Raw genomic sequence first — 17,323 nt, 5'->3', positions numbered from 1 at the left:
GAAGCCTAGTTTCAACTACATCAGCAAAGAATTCCACTTCTGTATGTCACAGTTGGACTACTGCTTTATGTAAGGTAATTACTTGTTTTGTAGGTAAGTACATTAGCTAGATGTGCAGAGCTCAGAGTATTGCCAACTACTATTAAAATCTAATATGTTAAATAGGAAAATGGGCAAGGTATCTGAGGTATATCAATAAAAAAATCTCCAATTAAATTCTTTACTATGTTGTCCCATTATTTCCTTTTTAAAACATTTATTGTAAGGAGAAAACACCTCAGGCATTTGGTGGAAGACTTTTGTATTAAGACATAGCTTAGGACAAACTTGTTCTAAGAAAATGGAGACAATATTAATCTTATGAGACACTCATAAGGTCTCAGGAGGCAAAACAGAAGGTTTAAGGGGTTTTGTAGGTTTTGGGGTGGGTTTTTTTGCCTCTTGATAATGAAGCAGCCGTTAAAATCCAATGGTAATCTTAACTAATCTCCCAGAAACTAGATGAGTGAAAAAAGATATCTTTCCATTCAAGTAGGATCTTCTTTCTACCATGTAATCCAATACATGTAACCATGCCTCCCTTTATACCTTCCAGATACAGACAGAAGACATCCTTACTCTCAGCAGTATTTCACAAACCAACCTAAGGCAGAACAAACGGTACATAAGACAGACGAGAACATGCCTTGTTCGCGCAAGCAAGCTGCGCTCACTGCTAAAAAACCCCTTAGCTTGAAAAACTAAACTTTGGACATTCTGATCCTTACTTTCAAAGTACATTTATTCACTTACACTTAGCCCAGGAAAATACCTTTCTGGTTATTCACAGCATACTAGAGCAGGTGCCCCATAAAGCCTTCCATGACCCTTCAGAGCTGGCACAGGGCTGTAAGGTGCCTCTCAGCTGACAGCAGGAGGGGTACAGGCGAGTGCCTGCAGCTCCACACACCCTCCCAACAACTGCTGGTAGCTCCCTACTGCTGAGGTTCTAGGAAACGCCTGCCCCCCACTCCTCAGTGCCACAAGGATCGCAGGATGGCATCCCAGGGTGCAAGTCCCTCAGAGCATCTCTTCCTAGTCTCTTTACTTCGGTTTGCTACTTCCAGGAGAAGAGTAAATTCCCCATTTGGTAATTTCACTGTAATTTGCCTTCTCCCTGTTACAGCATCAAGCAACACAACAAAGTAAGATATATGCAACAGGATCTGAGGCTAGGATTCCCAGTACGTTTAGAAAAGTACACTCCAAGTAGAAGCGTAAATGCAATATTAGTTGAGTTTAATAACTGGCTGCCCTTCTACTTGCCTCCTTTCCTGTACACTGGTGTGCGACTGCTGGTGGGACACGCGCCAGGGCTCCCAGCCCTGGCCCCCTGCTCCGTTTCGGAGCCCATCCTCAGGGCAGCACTCCAGCCCTAGGTGGGACCACGCTCATTAGCAAACTACTCTCCAGTTTCTCTGTTTTCTATCCAGTCATGGCATTTATCAGCCTTGCAAGCCGATGATCTAGTTTTCAGGGAGTAGCTCCCATCGTGTAACACATGCACCCTCTGTTCTGATAACAGGCTCCTGCAGCTCGGATTACTCTTTCTCATACAAGGCAAGCTGGGTGACTCAGATCCCCACCTCTCCTTAGATACCCAGCCTCCACACAGAAATGTAAATGCCCTTGTTAACTCTACGGGCTGCGGTACCCAAAACTGCTATTGCTGGTTTATAAGTAAATAAGTGTGTTGGCTGACTACCTTTCCCCAGTCTGGACTAGGTAACTTGGTTTCATAATTACAAAGCAATCTACGGCCGTGCTGGCCTCAGCTCCTCATCCTCCTGCCACTGCTTGCTGCCGTCCTGAAAGCTTTCCACTTAATTTTTAAGGTGGATCCATCCTCTGACCTCATTTGCTGCGTTACGCACGGCTCGGCAAGCAGAGCCAAAAGGGTGCCGCTCTGCAACGCCAGGGCTGGCTACAGGTGGGGAAGGGAGGGAAGATTTTAAGAAATCATGAAACTGCTGCCTTGCAGCATTTATTGCAGTTATTAACAACATATTTTAATTAACCATTAAGTATAAAAGGCAATAATCAAACATATGCATATGCATTTCATTTTAAGCCTGTCATCTCTGGTAAGCTACCAGCACCTACAGAGAATGCATATGACATGTTAATGACCCAGATTAAAAAATAATAATAAGTTATACTGCCCGGATATGTTTACAGGATCAGGTTACTCCTCTCTTCCCTGTAATTATCATAGGCAACTCTAGAGTTGCTGGATCACTCCTCCTTACTGAAGAGCACTTAGGAACTATAGTTTGGGGTAAATAAAGTTGACAATAATAGGTATTAATGCTGACTACTTCAAATTAGTGGTCTAAATGCACAAGAACAGAGTCTTCTTAAAAAGACAAAAAGCAACGAGAAACATTTCGTTATAGAAAGAAACCAGTGATACCTTGAAAAGCCTGAGAAGGTAGTCAATAAAATGTTTTACTCTACCTCTATTAATATAAGGAAGTTTGATAATTAGAAATATAGGACCATAATCTCCACAGTATTTAAACTGTGAAGTGTTTGTTCCCTTAGATGAATGACCATTAGGCCCTTAACTGATCTGCTTAATTCAAGAAAACAGCTAACAGCACAATAACAAACCTTCTAGACAAAAGAGATTGTTCATTGTGAACCAGGAAGCAAAATATTTGTATTTTAGGATCATTTTTTGGTTTAAAAAAAAAAATTATATATGCTCCCTGAGAGAAGCACATATTAGAAATAAATAGCGGCTCAGGAATCTGCTTATTGCCTGTTTCTGTTTCAATATACAGACTTTTGTTCTTTATCACGTTAGAACCATTTGGGGACATAAACAGAAATAGTGGTGGGGGTCAAAATGTTTTAAGTCGGTTAAAGACTACTTAGTCATAGTTTTGGAATATATAATATTCTTGTCTGAATCATTTTCTCTTCCCCAAACTGAAGAATGCATACTACTACCACTAAACCTACAGACTTTATCTCTCTCACACAAGAATCAGACGTTACATTTGCTTTATATTTCTTAGGAAAGCAAAATCAACTTCCTCTCCAAGATGTAGAAAAAAGAAAGCCTATAAACACTCCCCCCAAAAAGGAAGGACTGCTGCATAACCTTTTGACCTGTGACAAAGCATTCTCTATTATTGTTGACATGAAAAAATAAGTTACAAAAAAAAGTTTGTCTTTTCCATACCTGAAGATGCAGAAAGGACAGAACTGATAGAAAGGGCACATACCACATATTCACATAAGACAAAATCACAACTTTTAAAAATAGTGTCTGATCTTATTCCAGCTAGTAAAATCCAGGATGCTGACCATCTGAATTAGGATAATTGATAGGTACAAGGTACTTCCTGTAAAAACTGACAATTACAACACACTGAATCTGAAAGATGTCCTGATAAACAAAGCAGTTGGAACACACTAATTAGGATGAATTAGGAGTTCATTTTAAAAGTTATATTTATTTTGCCTTTCTTCTGATGTAGCAATTCCATAGGACCTTTGTTTGACATCGTGTTACTTCTCAAAGTACTTGAAGTAAGAGGCTTAATCTCTCAATCTTTATCGGTCTAACAGCAAGGTGCCTAATCTAAGCCAGAGTCTAGGACACCCCTGTAGGACACTCTCTCTATGCATTTAAGGGAAAGGAGAGAAGCTAACCTCAACAGTAGACTCTTAACCAGTCTCTAATTTAGAAAAATAAAGTATATAGTACTGAAATCAAATGGCTATGGAGATTGAATCCTTCTGTCTTTCATAAGCATGTACTCACATGCAGATAACTGATAGAAAGCAAGCACTTCTGATCAGTGGGATATTTCATTTGCAGTGCAAGTTAAAATGAAACAAAGAATCTTAGCCAGAGAAAACATATTTCCTACTCCTTCAGGTTGTATGTAATCGTAGATATTGGTAAAGATTTGGCCTACAGGTAAAACAGTTTTTGTAAGTTTTTTTTTTGTTCCTTTGCTTGTGAGACACTCACCTTGCCTTTCTGATTCAAAGGTTCAATAGTTAAGTTGTCAGTGCCAATGTCCACAATCATCCCCATCTGAAACCCATCAGTTGGGTGTGGAGCCCAAACAGGCTTCCCGTCCTCCATTGTGGGATCTATCCAGTATTTCCTGTAAGAAAAATAAAATAAATATTGAACAAAAAAAAAAGTGTATACAGATTTAGTAAGCTATCAGGATTCACTATACAGACTTTAGTTTATTATGTTTATTCCTGTTATTCTGTGTGGAAGTAGCCAGCCTGTCAGGACAAGATTCTTACAGCCTTTTTCCAACCCGTGACACTTTGCTTAAAAAGGACCCCCTCAGATGTGAGTATGGAGAAGATTGAAGAACAGATCAGTTTTTGGGGGGGTCCACAGACTAAACCCTGCAGCTCTTTCCCCAATTTCCCTAACTTGGGAACCAAAAAAGGGGTCTATCTCATGATCAAAATAGAAGTACAAGACATTCAAAGCTACGACTATACTAGGAATGTGTGTGTCAGTGGGATCGAGTGCACCCTCATCAAGTTTCCAGATGACACCAAGCTGAGTGGTGTGGTTGACACATCTGAGGGACAGGATGCCATCCAGAGGGACCTGGACAAGCTTGAGGAATACTCCCAGGCGAACCTCATGAGGTACAACAAGGCCAAGTGCAGGGTCCTGAACCTGCATCGGGACAACCCCCAGTATCAATACAGGCTGGGGGATGAAGGGATTAAGAACAGCCCTGCCCAGAAGGACTTGGGGGTACTGGTGGATGAAAAGCTGGACATGAGCCAGCAATGTGCGCTCGCAGCCCAGAAGGCCAACCATGTCCTGGGCTGCACCCAAAGCAGCATGGCCAGCAGGTTGAGGGAGGGGATTCTACCCCTCTATTCTGCTCTGGTGAGACCCCACGTGGAGTCCTGCATCCAGCTCTGGAGCCCTCAGCACAGGAAAGACACGGACCTGTTGGAGCAGGTCCAGAGGAGGGCCACCAAAATGATCCGAAGGATGCAACACCTCTCCTATGAAAACAGTCTGAAAGAGTTGGGGTTGTTCAGCCTAGAGAAGAGCAGGCTCCAGGGAGACCTTCTTGCAGCCTTCCAGTACTTCAAGGGGGCTTATAAGAAAGATGGGGACAGGTATTTAGCAGGGCCTGCTGCAATATGACAAGGGGTAATGATTTTCAACTAAAAGAAGGTAGATGTAGACTTGATCAAAGAAGACATTTTTCCAACTGAGTGTGGTGAAACCCTGGCACAGGCTGCCCAGAGAGGTGGTAGATGCCCCATCCCTGGTGATGTTCCAGATGAGGTTGGACGGGGCTCTGAGCAACCTGATGTAGTTGAAGATGTCTCTGCTCACTGTAGGGGATTGGACCAGATGGCCTTTAAAGGTCCCGTCTAACCCAAAGATTCTATGATATACATACATATATGTGTGTATACATGTATACACACACAAACATATATATATGCACACAGTGGATCATATAACTAACAGATACTTTTCTGTACCAGATTAGGTGTGCAAATACTTGAGTTTCTGTAATGGGCACATGTCGAGACATGTAAGCAGAAACACAGTCTCTTCTCATTTCACACAAATAAACGTGCCCGCTCTTTTCATGTGGCTGGGCATATGGCTCTTAAATAACCCACAAATATGATAAATCAGTTGTGACCGAATATATTACAAGCTTTTGAGAGTCCAACCTCCAATATTATGACATTACAACTCTGCCTCTCAAGGACACCAACCTTACTTTCTATAAAAATTATGTGAAAATCATTTTAGAGGAGTCTATGGTCTTTAAGAGAAATAGATGCAAAGGCATATAAACCTTAGGCTCCTCAAGTTATGCAGCTAAATAAGCTCCCAATTAAAAGGAGTATTTGATTGCATGCAATGCTCATTGTGCTGACCAGGAAAGTTGCCAGGATTGGCACACTCTGAATGGCTAACGGTGCCATTTTAAATATGCTGAATTGGTCCTTTAAAAAAAAAAAAAAACACACAAAAAACCCCTACTTTATAGTCCTTACCCTAATAAAAATAGAGAGTCCACACAGCTTGAAAGACTCACTTCTCCTGGCTGTTTCTTACTGTGCCCCAGAACTCATTCACATACTAAACTGACATGTTTTAGTGATTCCAAAATTTGTAAAAAGTATCTCATATCACCAAGGTGTAACTTGCCTCTCTCAGCATGATCAAAATGAGCCTGCCAAGCTTCAAAGAAAACACTGCCAGCAAACTCCATGAGTCTGTAAGCTAGGAAACATGTCCCACGTTTTTCTTTTCCCACATCTGAACTAGAAAAGGAGCTCCAGAATTTCTCACAACCAGCGAAGGCTGCAGACCCCTTTGCCATAACCAGCAGCAGGGAAAAAGAGTGATTGGCCCACCAGAAAGTTGTACAGCCACGAGTAGGAAAGGACACTCTTGTCCCACAGAGGATCTACATAGAGATGTACACATCCCACAGAGGATGTACATAACCTGCTTTTTTGCTGCCTCCAAGGACTTCAGAAAGCTTTGAAGAGAAGGAAGAGACTTGCTGTGACTGCTTTGAGAATGTTGTTGGTCTTAATATCTTACTTGTCAAGGAATAAGACAATTTGCTGTTGATGTGAAAAGACAGAAGATAAAAAGTACTTCTAAAGCAAAGACTCAGGATGCAAAGTCAAATATTTTTTAAATGAAGTAACGCTCTGAAGAGATGGAAAAAACTAGCTGTAAAGTGCTTAATTTAATGTTGATATCTGGTTTTGTGTTTAAGTTTACTCAATCACATTTTTTTCTCCCTGAATGCAGTTCAGGATGCAAGAGGCTCATGAAGATTTTAACAAATGTTTCTAGTGTATTCTACGTATGCAATTAATGCTATTTAAAGTGATATATTTAATATAAGAAAACCTGCAGTTTACTTTTCACTCACAAACAGAGCATATTAACTTCTTTTAACTACTTATAGAAAGTTTATGTTCTAAAACTTCAAGTATCACATTCACTTCTATTTACTTTCAATCTTTTGCCACATCCCATGAACTCTACAAAACACCATGATCTTCATCTGTTGCCAGCATCGTACGATAAATCCTGTAAAACAACATCTGTTTTCACGTACAATTGGCTCTCAGCCATTTTTTCTTTACTTTAGGATACTGTAAATCAGATCTAGTATACACCACAGTTTTATGGACCTTTTTTTTTTTGTTTTTTTTTTTAAGCCAGATCTGACCTCTGAGTACGACTGCCATTGCGGCATAGCTGCTAAACAGCTGAGTTTATTTCTGGATATAACCAGGTCTTCATTTTCTCACAAGCCTATCATTTGCTTTTAAAACGCTAGTTCAAATTAGTACTTAAGTGATATATCACACAACCACTAAAAACAAGGCTCTCTTTTACATCCCACGTAGCGTGGCCAGGGCTCTGGATGTAACCTTGTCGCACAAGAAACAAACCCTGAAATTACTGCCAAAATTTCTTCCGAAAGTTAGAATCTGACCTCCCCAATTAGCATCCAGAGGCTTCTGCTTTGCTCACTGACATGGGCTTTTGCATTCTTACATATTCTTAAGCCTAGTTCATGCTTTAGTAATAAATTATGATAGAGGAGCTTCCTCTTGAAGGACACAGCAGTGACTGAATTCAGCCACCACCAGGAAATGCATGTTCAAGAAAAATACCCAAGGTTTTGCAAGCATCTAAGAAGCCATTGGGTAAAAGCATCTAAATACAAGTGTAATAGTAATTCACAGGACAATTACTTTTAATAAATACAGTCTTCTGCCTGAGAAGTGACACAAAAACAGCTGTAACATTTTGGTTTTGGCACCACTCCATCTCTGTCATCTGAGAGATTTTAATGTGCTGTCAGAGCACAGACAGCACATTAAAATCAGATACTGAAACCTATCAGGTCATACCTGCTGTATTACCTAGCCCTCCATCTGATGTATATGCCATTGCCCTTGAGATAGATGCCTGAAGTCTATTCCTGAACCAGCTCTTGAATAACTGGTTTCCAGTCCAGCATTTTATGGTGAACGGAAACAGTTCAAAGTTCACCTACCTGATAGAAGTCCTTTAGAAAAAGAAAACAGCACTTTTTTAAAACACGAAACTATGCTTTACTGATTAAAACATACATAGCACAAATTGGGAAAAATGGATTTGGATGAAGAACCTTGAAATCATATTTTCCCCATAAAAATACAGCCCCAGTCTGGTTACAAACCATTCATTAATAGCTATCAGTGGGAACAAAGTTTTTTCTCCCATGTGCATCCATCTAAATCCAATCTACATGCAGCCAACTTCACTACACTGTTTAAAGAGCACACCTATTCCGAAAACTCTGAAACCCCAAAGACTCACATCCACGCTAAAAGCACAAAGGCAACAAATTTGAGAGCAACACCACCAAACACAAGGAGTCACCTGAATGATGCTTCCAAACAAAGAAGGCCAAAATGAGCCATCTTCCACATTTGTATTTGTATATATGTACTCAACATATATTAAAGTAGTTGGTTATAAGTTGCTAGGTCATTCTGGACTCCACAATTAAGACTTCTTCCAGCACGAAGGACAGAATTCACAAAGGGTGCACTTATAACCAGGAAGCCAGCTGCCCTTTTCTCTTTCAACAGTCAGTAGAAAAATTGACCCAGAACCCCGTACTGGAGAGGGACAGCAATAAAACAAGCCTTAGTCTGAAATTGGTAAACTTTATAGCTAGTCCTTCAAATGTCAGATTTTATATTTTTATAATTAGCAAGCAGTAACAGACTTTGCCTTAATTACCAGTAATAGTACTCAACACATTCAGCACTGGCTAAATGCTAGTAGCCAGCAGTTCAAACAACCTGTATGACAAAACCATACTGCACTCCCCAGATCACAATAGCAAGAAAAACACCTGCCAGCTCTCCTTTAACTTTTTCTGCAGAATTATTCCCTTGTTTGGAGAATGTTTAATGATATTTTTTTCTCAAAAAAAGTTACCTACGTAACACATTAAGTCTATGAAACAACTAAGAATTCCTCAGTTGAAAGATGGCGCAGTATCATCCCACTTAAGTTTACTTAAATATTGTTTATTTTAAAAGAATGTAGTATAACTACATTTTGATTTTGTAGAGTATTGAAAAGGAAATCAAATACTACCATCTGGTGAAAGAATTCTAGGAAGGCAAAATATAGTAATGCAATTTTAAACTTGTTACCTGAGCCCAGAGGTAGGCATTTGCATGATCCGATCCTATTTACTATCCAATTAAAAGTTTACTATACCAAGGCACTGTACTGATTGCTGAATTAACCAATTAAAATAAATGAAAAATTAAACTTTATGAAACAACTGACAGTATCTTATTAGGTTGGCTAAATCCAAGGAAAATAACTAGTCAGAATAAGTATAGTAGCAAATTATCACAGTAAAAGGGGAATTACATAGGTTATTTTATATTTAAAAAAACCTACTACTTGTGTGTTTAAAAGCTGCTGAAAGTGTTGCAGATTATACCAGGCACATGCGAATGCTTTGGGAAAGGTCCTGAGAGCATATAGGACAGACTAGACAGAGGAAAACATTATACATAGTAGTAGCTTACCATCAGTCAAGTTATTTTTTCAACCCTAGTTCATTTTTTAACTGAAACTTCAATAAATCAAAGCTTAGGCAGCATTCAGCACTCTACTGCAGGTGACAATATTTCAAAGGAACTGCAGATATAGTACTCAGATTTTTTTTTTTATTAAACCCATTCAATTTTTATTTCTTATTTACTTTAAAACTTTTCTGCACTAACACACTCTAGTTTAGCCATACCAAACTGCAGTTTTTTCATTTCTACTTAAGATATCAGCAAGGTAACTGTGTCAAGCAGAGACTTCTGCCAACCCAGAAAAGAAGAAAACAGGCTAGAATACAGCACAGCACAAAGGTATCTTCGAAAACAATTTGCCTTGAAAATCTTAATGCTCACTTGTTAATTGCCAATGCATTTTGTAAATGTATGCAAGTAAAACAAAGAGTAATAGTTCACACATCTGAGAATTACTAGATAAAAACTTATTTTTAAGCTACATGCTCTGACTGCTGGAGACAATTTGAATGCAACAGCTGATTAAATTATTCTCATGGCATGCTCATTTTCTTATATATTTGCATGTATCAACATGCTTTCAATACTGAGCAGCTAGAAACTGATTTCTGTAGTACTTCCACCAGAATTGCTCTTTTGTATTTGTATTCACTTTGTATTTAGCATACACATTGGAAATACCCACTCTGCTGTTGCGTTTACTGCTCAAAACATTAAAAAAAAAAAAAAGAGACAAGCCAATCTCTCATGCTTAAAGCAGAAGAGAAACCTAGTTTTATTTTCTCCACATGAAATGTGGCAATTCCCAATTACAACAAAAGCTGTTCTGAACCTCAGGAAAGCAAGCCTGCAACGCTCCACATCATTTCTTGAACAGCTTCACCTGGAACATCTGTGCTCTCTTCCCACTTCTCTCATTATGGGAAATGTTCTGAAGAATTTCTGAAATTGGAAGGAAAAGATGCCAAGTAACTCCAGAAATATATCCTTGAAGAATAAATTTGAAGGCACAGAGAAAGGGGTGTGGTAGAGACAAGTCTGGCAGAAGACCTGCACGGCTTACCCTAAACCATCTCACCCTCCTGTGTCTTAATTGCTACTCAAGCCAATTACCCCAGTTACACTCCTGGCTTTGGTCCCTGCTCCTGCCTCTTCCCCTCCTGGCCACCTTCAGAAATACTAATCCAGGGCAGGAGATGGTATGAGTAAGAGAAAGTACTTTGAAAAAAAAAAAAACCCAACACACAATCACTTTGCAAATATTTAAACGGCTGTTGCATCCAAATAAGTTCCTAAAAAGAATCCATTTGTTTAAGTCAATTAATGGTAAGAAATTTCCTTCAGAGGAACTGAATGTTTCATATTTATCATTATTTTGAAAATAAGGTGTTATATGCATTGAGCTGTAGGCAAGAACTCTTCCAGTTTTGACATACATTTGTTTCATGCTTTTTCAAATGCATCATGTTGAATCAATTATCACTTTTGTATGTATATGCACCTTTCACAGAACAGAAATGGAGCCCATTAAAAAGGGATGAGATCATTAAAAAAGCTCCTATTGTAGGAAGCTTATCTAACTTAATTCGTACTTTAACTGAACAGACTTCTTAAAAGGCTGAGTGTCTTTCTGCTGTTGTTTATTAAGTGCCAAGCGCCTCAGCACCGCCTAAGAAACAAAAATAAATATTTCCTGGCCAAGAAAATGTGCCACTGGAGGTTACAGCAAAGCTCCAAGAAAGCCAGAGGAAGGAGGGTTTGGGCAGTTACAACAAACACGCCAACCCTGTGGGTATGGCAGAACAAGCAAGTCCACAAGAGGGTCTGGAGACAGACAAGGACCACCCATTGCACACCGGCAGAGGAGAGACAGCAAACACTGCAAATGCCCGCTCTCACAAACTGCACTGGGTGAGAAGACAAGAAGAGTGGAGAAAACAGAAGATCAAAAGAGACTTAGCAAAGGATGACAGCAACACACATTTTATACTACCTAGCAGATTGATATGGGCTCATATTAAATTCTGAGGTAATCATGACTGCATTTGCACTTGACAGGATGTACTTCCATGAAGAACGACCAAGGCATATATGAAGGGAAAAAAAGAAAAGCTAATTTCTATAAACACAAAAGAATAAATTGAAGGGAACAAGTAGCTTTCATCTGTCATCAATGCCAACAGATTTAGCTCTCAGCAAGCTGCAGTATGGAAACATCTGCTTAGACCTTTAAAAGAAAAAGCACTCATGCTATATAAAGCTTTGTTTGGTCACTCTAAAAAGCAGTAGCTTCAAGAATTTAAAATCTACCAAATGGCAACATTTCACCTTTACGAAGCCTAAGCAAAACAGCTAGCTACAAAAACCTGGCTGGAAAGTTTTCCCTTCTGCCATCAACAGGGGCTGCAGGAGCAAGTGCTTGCAGGGAAAGCTTTCCAGTGGACTCTGCCCAGCCGGGCTTACTGGTTTTTTGGAAATGCACCCCTCACCAGACCCCATGAGCAATGAAGATCTTTGTGGCACCTGATGTCACTGTGCCCCCCATGTGCAACTGTGCCCACCTGTGCTACCCACAGGAAGTACTGACTGGATCTGTTGAGATGTGGCTTATGCAGTAGCATCCTACTGCAGTAACAGTTCAAAATGAGAACAAAAACAAACAAACAAACAAAAAAACCTCAATACCATGAAAACTTGCCTGAAACAGCTCTTATTTGCAGCAATGTAGTTCTAGTTAATTTCTTAATAAAATTCTATGTAGTTATAAAATTCTGTCAAGCTTTAGTACCAATTCTCTTTAGCCAGTACTTGTCCAACGGTAACTGCTGTTATACAAGACCAAGATGAATTTTGTACAGCCCTAAGCTTGTAAAACTCTAACCACAGAGACTGTGGCCTTTTGACTACGACAGTGGTAAGTTAAACTTAATTCATATCAGGATCAACAAGTTCTGATAATTTCCTCTGTGATTCCTGCTCTTCTGCCAGCTTTTTAAGCTAACATTCTCTCAAGAACACTGTTCCAGTCTCAGTTCCTACTAACAAAATACAGCACTTTCTGTCTCAATTCCTGTTAATTACAATAACCTGAGTGGACCTCCTTGATGGTCCAGGGAAGAAGTATGCCGAGGGGATCTGCACAAGCATTTTCAACGAACAGCAATACCTAAGCCAGTAACAGCAACAAGCAGAAAGAGGAAAAGAAGCAAAACCCAAAACACAACGTTAAATTTCAACAAGACGAAAAAAAAGCTGAAGTTAAAATTAAAGAAAGGACTCCTCAGTTATGGTCTGGACACTACTTCAGAAGCATTACTAAAGAGGACCAGAAAAACACATATGGCTAAGAGACGGAGTCTGAAAGAGGTTGTTCAAACCAACAGAACTTGAAAGACTGTACGAGTCAGTCCTAGTGAAACCAGCGGGCAGTGAGAGGGGAAAGAAAGGAAGTACAAGGCAGAACTCAGCAAACAGATAAAGGCATCAAAGCAAAATCAAAGGCATCTTAAGCCATCTCATGATAAAGTATAAAGAACACACAGGAGCAGACAGACACACTCTCTTGCAGATCTAGCTGGAGCAGTTCAAGCTAACGACGTGAACTCTGGAGTTAACTACCCTTATAGCTGAGAGACTGCACTATGTGACCACAGTGTTCGAGCACGCTAGCTTAAATGACATTCAACAAACAACCTCAGCAAGAGCAGGTAACTTTAAACCCCTTCAGCTAGCATTTTAACGGTGTATTTGTTTACACCCTCACGTGCCACATTTTCCATGTGTAAACATCAGAAGGAACAAATACTTCTTGAAGAATGATGATGACTCTCTCTAAGCTAATGAAGTTTAAATTCTGCTCCAGTTATGTCATTTTCCAGCCTTCCCCACCCATTCATCTTCTACATCTCATACTCTCCTACTGTCAAATTAGAGTGACCCGTTTCCCCACCCAACACACCCTGCTGCCAGGCTATTGCTCATCTTCAGGTGACCTAATACAAGAACCGATGTGTTTATTCTCTTTTAAGACTATGCACCCATTGTTTTTTCTTTGAGCTCTGTATATAAGATAAAACAAAAGCTACCGATTGCCCTCAAGTCTGCCAAACACAAGAGACCTCAGCTCCAGCACAAAAAATAGAAAATCAGATTATGCAAACAAAAAAAATAGTAAGGTAAGACAGTCCTTCCTTTGATTCCCAAATACTTAAAGGAAATGCTATCACTTATCATAAACACTGGTTTGGTATGTAAATACCTTGTCACTAACTTCACTAACTCACAATCTGAGTTGCAGAAGTTGCACATTATGATAAGTAATCGGGACCCCAGAATTTTAATCCTCTGCAGACCATCATAAACATCAGCTAAAAGCAGATCTTGGTGTAACCAGCAGGGACTTGTACCAGTTAAAGAAAGCATATATTGCATTTTATATCAGCTATTGTCAAGCTGACTCAGAAAGCGGCTGAGGCAGACTGAATCCCAGTAATTTATTCCAACTTGTATGGACAAAGGCAAACCCAACGAAGTTCATCCCCTCACTAGAAAATCAGAGGCATATTCCTTAACCACCAATTTAAGGAAAAGAAAAAACAACAGCAACAACCTTTTGAGTGCTTTTGAAGTTTTGGTAATTCACCAGCAACTCAAGAATTCTCCACAACTTAACTGATTTTTCAGAAAAATACTTGAAGAAGAAAGCCTACACTAACTAGTGACAATACCATACCTTTTGAACTTCTAGATGAGTCATGCTCACCCTTGAAGTTCAGGCAATGCTACAATTCCAACAGAGAAAGTCAAGAGCTGAATCATAACCTCAAGCCTATCAGTAACTTTGTTCTCCCTGGCTGCACTTGTGAATGCTTTAGAAATACCCCAGGGACTCCCAAGAGGTAACAATTCACAACTCCAGCCCCTACCTTGGACTCACTTGTCTTGTCAAGTTTTGAACTTTAACTATATAACCCTCTTGCTGCAGTGTAATAAAGCAAAACTAAGTAAATAAGTAAATACATAGATAAGCAAGAAAGCAACCTGCACTGAGTTTTATCCGTTTGATAAATACATACATGTATAAATAACAAAACAGAGAGACACATTTGCATGATAATTCATTTTTAAAGTCCAGCAATAAGGACATGGTACTTCAGGACATGGTTTAGGGGGCATGGCGGTGTTGGGTTGACAGTTGGACTTGATGATCTTAAAGGTCTTTTCCAACCTTAGTGATTCTGTGTGAATAAGAAAACATTACCAAACACCACTTCCCGGTACATATCAAAGTGAAAATGGAACTCATATTTTAGAAAAATAAGAATATATAGTCAGCCAGGACCCAGGTCAAATCAAATAAACAAAGCACTGCGGACAGCAGCATCAAAGGCTGCTGGAGGGTCTGCAGGAAATCTCTGATATTTGACCTCAGGCCACTGCAGAGGGGCTGGACCGGGAAAAAGACAATTGTACTTGCCTTCTTACTACCAGAATAACAAATAGCAAGTAAAGCAGAGGTTTCCAAATAGTACCAACTTTGATTTGGTCCCTTTATTAAGGGAGAAAATACTCGCAACTAATGACAATCAGCTTCTGCAGATTAATGGGTACAATCCAGGAACTGTTTACTGTCATCCTTCTCTGCACAGATACCATGATTCCTTCAGAGACAGAATTAGCTCCTAAAAATGCTTACATTATCAGGTGCCGTCTCCTTTTTCATCTCTTCATATCGGCTTGTACTTCCTACAAAAATTACAGGTGTAGTTTATAGGCAATGGGCTGAAACACAGACAATCCTCTACAGATCATAGTGAACTCTGGAGAAACTTCCCCTTCAGAAACAGGTAACAACAACAAGAACATCAAGATTCTTGTCCAAATCTACTCAATCTAGTCTCAAAAGAAAAAACAAACAAACAAAACACACCAAAGGACAGAAAAACCTATTGCCAATTTCACCAATCTCACTGATAAAGTAGTTCTGAGGGATGAGACTGAAAGCTTTCTCTTAACATAAGAGAGCATGAGAGCCATTTAAGACAGTTATCAAGAGCAAAGGGGAAAAAAAAAAAGTATCCAGAGCTACCCAGAGAAAGTGACACAGAACACGTTTTGTCAGTAAATCCATCCATTTTCTTGGAAGTATAAGTATAATGGGCCCCTCATTATGGGGCAGGAATGTACAAATAGTAATTTCAGCAAGAGACAGTAATTTGCAAAGAAATCATCTATACTATCTCAATCTCAAAAAAAGATCTGGAACATATGCTTTAATAAAATCCACCGAAAATCCACCAAACTGATCAGAGGGCTGGAGCACCTCTCCTATGAAGACAGGCTGAGAGAGTGGTGTTGTTCAGCCTGGAGAAGAGAAGGCTCCAGGGAGACCTTCTTGGAGCCTTCCAGTACTTAAAGTGGGCTTCTAAGAAAGATCTAGAGAGACTTTTAACCAGAGCCTTCAGTGACAGGACAAGGGGCAATGGTTTTAAACTGAAGGAGGGTAGATTTAGATTGGATATAAGGATGATATTTTTTATGATGCGGGTGGTTGAGACACTGGCACAGGTTGCCCAGAGAAGCTGTGGATGCCGCATCCCTGGAAATGCTCAAGGTCAGGGTTGGGTGGGACTTGGAGCATCCTGATCTAGTGAAAGATGTCCCTGCCTATGGAAATGGGGTTGGACAAGGTGATCTTTAAGGGACCCTTCCAACCCAAACCATTCTATGATTCTAAAATAGCCTTTAATCCTTGTACTATTCCGGAAGAGTTTGTATTTTCACCGAAGGCAAAGTGCTGTAAAGACTGTGCACCTGAAGAGTAACAAATGAGACAAAATCTACCATTAGCACCAACAGGATCTCGGCAGGAGGGAGAAATGCAGACCATAACAGCTTCCACATAGCCACATCCTGACCACAGCTCAACTCTCTCATTTTTAGCAGGACACTAACTCTCTGCGACGTTTGAGAAAATCCTGGGCTTCCCTACACCTAGGTATGAGGCCAAGCAGAAAATGGACTCTGGATCACAGCTCATCTTTGCTCAGATTTTGCCACAGCCTAAGACAAATGTACTCCTGCCAGACAGGACATTCTTCTGCTGCAGCTCCCACAGCTCCATACTTTCACAGACCACCAGTTATAAGAAATCCAGCTCAGGAACATCACGTTCACTTCTTGTTCAGAAAATGCTTAAAACACCTATTGCAGAAAATTGAGATCAAAGTCCAATTGTATTTTACTGACTCGTTTTAAAACCTTAAATACATCATCTGAACACTACTCACCACCCCCACCATGTATAAAGTGTTATTTATTAATTTAGCAGGAATTCTGCAAGAAAGTGCATCCCTGCTCAAAAGATTCTGTTAAAGTCAACCGTGACTAAAGATTACCAACCAGCATTACCATAAAAATGGTTATTAATTTTCTGTCCAAATGTTACAAAACCTATACAAGAGACCAAGCTTGGCCAAATTCATCTTTCAGAAGAAATCTAGGGCAGTCTTAAGGCTTTCAATAGGAAGTCCCGTGGTGCAGGCGATAGAGTGAACGCACTGTCCCTTCACATGCAAGAGAGCCATCCCTGAGGCTGGGAATTGTACTGAAGCACAGCAACCACAGGCACACGCCGTCTCAATAATCCTCGTATGAAAGTAAACTGAAAATAACACATGCA

General features: G+C 39.9%; 1 protein-coding gene across 6 annotated transcripts in view; it reads right to left on the bottom strand.

The window, feature by feature from the left end:
* MYO6 (myosin VI) overlaps positions 1-4,324 on the bottom strand; it is a gene marked incomplete at its 3' end in the record, with an annotated part of 80,179 nt that extends 75,855 nt beyond the window's left edge. For 5 of the 6 annotated variants that reach the window (XM_081998314.1, XM_081998315.1, XM_081998316.1 and 2 more), the window contains exon 1: positions 4,028-4,324. In XM_081998314.1, the coding sequence (XP_081854440.1) occupies positions 4,028-4,144 (117 nt within the window). In that variant the 5' untranslated portion in view covers positions 4,145-4,324. The remainder of the gene's footprint in view (positions 1-4,027) is intronic. The other variant, XM_081998319.1, reaches the window with a different exon arrangement.
* Positions 4,325-17,323: the final 12,999 nt, after the last annotated feature.

The sequence above is a fragment of the Phaethon aethereus genome (assembly GCF_964289735.1).
Source record: "Phaethon aethereus genome assembly, chromosome: 3".
NCBI classification, from domain to species: Eukaryota; Metazoa; Chordata; class Aves; order Phaethontiformes; family Phaethontidae; genus Phaethon; species Phaethon aethereus.
This window is presented reverse-complemented; position numbering and strand designations above follow the sequence as displayed.